This window comes from Lissotriton helveticus, chromosome 3_1 (assembly GCF_964261635.1).
Source record: "Lissotriton helveticus chromosome 3_1, aLisHel1.1, whole genome shotgun sequence".
NCBI classification, from domain to species: domain Eukaryota; kingdom Metazoa; phylum Chordata; class Amphibia; order Caudata; family Salamandridae; genus Lissotriton; species Lissotriton helveticus.
The window spans coordinates 1,533,248,670-1,533,252,403 of NC_136061.1; the positions used below are offsets into that span (position 1 = coordinate 1,533,248,670).

At 45.8% G+C, this 3,734-nt stretch overlaps 1 protein-coding gene across 1 annotated transcript; it reads left to right on the plus strand.

The window, feature by feature from the left end:
• The first annotated feature begins 1,869 nt into the window (after positions 1-1,869).
• Positions 1,870-2,513, plus strand: LOC144825030 (histone H2A). Its single transcript, XM_078683939.1, has one exon. The coding sequence runs from the start codon at positions 1,962-1,964 to the stop codon at positions 2,394-2,396; it is 435 nt and encodes a 144-aa protein (XP_078540065.1). The 5' UTR covers positions 1,870-1,961; the 3' UTR covers positions 2,397-2,513.
• Positions 2,514-3,734: the final 1,221 nt, after the last annotated feature.

Sequence of the window (3,734 nt, forward strand, 5' to 3'; positions counted from 1 at the left end):
TCCAACTGGCCAATGCATCGAAGATGAATGTGAAGGAAAGCATCCGAGAAAAGATAAACACTTACAACAGAACACCTAATGAGACAACCAAGTTTACGCCATTCTTCCTGACGAGAGGTAAGGAGAGTAATGACATACTCACGCCTAAATTTAACGACTGGTACAAAAACGACGGAAACACTGAACAAATAAAGGACAGCGAGCTCCAGGTGAGAGAGAATATCACGGGCAAACAAGATAATACCAAGCGATATTCGGATCAAATCAACAAAGCGAGAGTAAAAGAAATAGTACGCGGAGATTGGGTGATAACGAAGATACCTTCCATGGTGGCAAAAGGAGAGTCAACATATAGTAGTCCTATGCAAGTACAGAACGCCTCCGGCGGGGCTGTCTACATTGATGGAAAAGGTTGGCGAAGCAAAGATGATGTAGTCAAGTTAAAGAAGGGACAAGAGAAAATCATTATTAATGGTAGAGGAATAGAGGAGAATGGTGCCAATGATAGCATCCTAGAATGGGATGAAGTGTCTGATAGGCATCATTCCAGAATCGAAAATGAAAGCTTTAACTCATCTAGTGTAGGAGGTGTGGCAGAAGCTGACATATTGGATGGGAGTTATGGTGGAAAAGATATGGACAGTCCTTTTGCAGTTGATACAAAACAGGATGGTAAATGTACTCAAACTAGAAGTGGAAGGCAAGTTAGAATGCCTAAACGTTTTGAGGATTACATTCATGATTGACTGTATACCGTTTAATGTGTGACGAAGGGAGATGTTGTGATTTGTTGAACTTTGGTCCTTATCAGCGACCGTATGTCGCTGTCGCCGTACTTCCTCATGTTGGTGACACTACGTCACACATTCCATTTTGGAATGTTAGTTCTGTATTTATGTGACGTCACCCTGTGTTCTCGGCTTTCCGCCCTCATCTTTGTCCCTGACCAGATCTGCTACTGCTCACATGTTTTTACCTTTGATACTTGCACAAGTGCCACCTTGCCTACGTAACGCTTGTTCTTGTGCCTGAGTGTCTAGCACTTATTGCAGTACTATACCTCAAATTATACTCTGTTTTCTCTTATAACTGCACACTTGTCACTTTTTCCTCTTGTGCACTTTTGACTACCTCATGTATTTTTGGTTGCTCACAATTTTTACCACCACAAATGTTTTGTTTGCTCACAATTGTCACTATTACCTTTACTACCTCATGTATTTTTATTGCTCACAATTTTTACTACCTCATGTATTTTGTTTGCTCACAATTGTCACTATTACCTTATGTAAGTAATGTATGTTTTTGCAATCTGTTATTTTGTAATGTTTCTCATTATGTTTCATTTCTGTTCCTAATGTGAAGCGCTCTGACGCCTTCGGGTAAAGTCCGCGCTATATAAAAATGCATAAATAAATAAATAAATAAATAAATAAAAGATCCCTGCTCCCGGTACCACCTGTGAGCCTTTCTATTAATAAATATTCATCTTAAGTACGTCGCTGTCAGATCCTTCTTTACAACAAATGTACATTTCCCCTCCCCCACCCCGAAATCTGCGCGCTCATTTTGGCGCCTCGCTCGAATAGATTTGCTATCCGTCTACTTTTTTTTTATTTATTTAAATATTCGCGCGCTAACTGCCGATTGGCTAGGGGATATCGCGCTTGAAAACATTTCCGGGAGCATTTTCGGTGACTGAGATGAACACCCAATCACTAACTGACTTCTTCTCAATTGCGCTGAAAATGCGCGGGCTGATTGGTCAGTAAGTATCACATCCTTAGCACAATGGCACGCGAGTGGCTTAGGGGGTGGCTAGTCTCCGCCTATCGACATTACACCCTTCCCCATTGGTCATCAGCCGTGAGACGATTCGCATATATACCGGCAGGAGAGCGGCAAAGCTCCATTTCCAGTCGGTTTCTTCAGTTTCGTAGCCTCGCCCCAGAATCGTCATCATGTCCGGACGCGGCAAGACCAGTGGCAAGGCCCGCGCCAAGTCCAAGACCCGCTCCTCCCGCGCTGGCCTGCAGTTTCCCGTTGGCCGTGTTCATCGCTTGCTCCGCAAGGGCAACTACGCCGAGCGCGTGGGCGCCGGCGCGCCCGTCTACCTGGCCGCCGTCCTCGAGTACCTAACGGCTGAGATCCTGGAGCTGGCCGGTAACGCGGCGCGCGACAACAAGAAAACCCGTATCATCCCCCGCCACCTGCAGCTGGCCGTGCGCAACGACGAGGAGCTCAACAAGCTGCTGGGCGGCGTCACCATCGCACAGGGCGGTGTACTGCCCAACATCCAGGCCGTGCTGCTGCCCAAGAAGACCGCAGCGGCGGCTGCACCCTCTCCGAGCAAGGGCAAAGGCAAGAAGAGCTCCCAGCAGAGCCAAGAGTACTAAAGACCCCGCGGAGAAAAACGGCTAAAACAAAGACCCAAAGGCCCTTTTAAGGGCCACCTAACTCTTCACGAAAGAGCTAACTTACTAGTTTGACAGGAATTAAAAGTTACGAGAATATAGTGTCATTTAATGTGTCTTGTGTCCATGCGCTGCGACTTTTGACATGTTTCTGGTTTCTTAATGTGCAATTTCCTTTTCTGTGTTTATTTTATCAGACACAATTTTCTTTTGCAGCTCATATTTGCGCTGCACCTTTATCTCCATCTGTTTCTTTTCTACCACCATGTTTCGCTTGTCGCAGTTACATTCCAACACTTTTCACCAGATACCTTTGTTGTACCCTGACCATTATTTCATTTTTGCCTGTTTCACGCTCTGATTTTCTCTTCATTCTGCCCAACGTTGCCGTATTAATTTTTGGGGGGTATTTTTCCTTATCGCGTATTCTCCATAACCTACTATCGCGCCTTTATACATTTCACGCCCCCCTTCCCTCCCGAGATAGTATTTGCTGCACCTTAATTGCTTTATCGACATACCCTTTTCGGTCATATCGTTTATTCCCGCCACCAGAAGTACCACGTTTCTCCTTTCTCTTCCTCATCACCCCGTTTTAAGCGCGCCGCCCGCACCCCCACCACCCCCTTTGGTTCCCGCATTTCTGCCTTGGTCTCTTCTGTTCTCCACTCATCCGTCTGTTGTAGTTCTGATTTCTGTGCATCGACTGGGCGTTTCTCCCCCACCAATCCTGTTGCGCGTAACTCTCCGTGTTTCGTTTTGCTGCAATCTACTGCCTCTTACCGCCACCCCAGTCTTGCTTTAGTGTTAGCTACACTGATTCTGCTTACTCGTGCTGCCCGTCACCATCTACACCCGGCTACGACCATGCATCTTATCCAATTGATGCCTTCCATACACTTCTTTCTTTTACCCTCTGCCTGCAATTTTCTGTCCATCTGCACTGTGTATTCTGCATCGAGCTACATATGGCATCCTGTTAAGTCGTTTACAACACCCTTTACTTTCTCTCCATCCATGTACCCCATGCCATTATTTGGAGAAAAAAATGTTACTTGTGTGTAAATAGCGCCGTACTGCCATGCCTCAGTTCTGTGGGGGAGACATTGGGGCGCTCGTTGTGGGGTTCAATCTGTTCTATTTTGCGGTGGGCGAGGAATTGGGGGTTTACCTTTGATTCAAAGTTTGTTTTGGGGGGTGGAGAGAATCTGTTACGCCTTTTCAGAAACAATTATTGGCAAAATCCATATGCAGTGCTCTGGTAAGCTTTACACTAGTTGATTTATATATTGCAAGCGAATGCTACAAAAAAGAAAGACC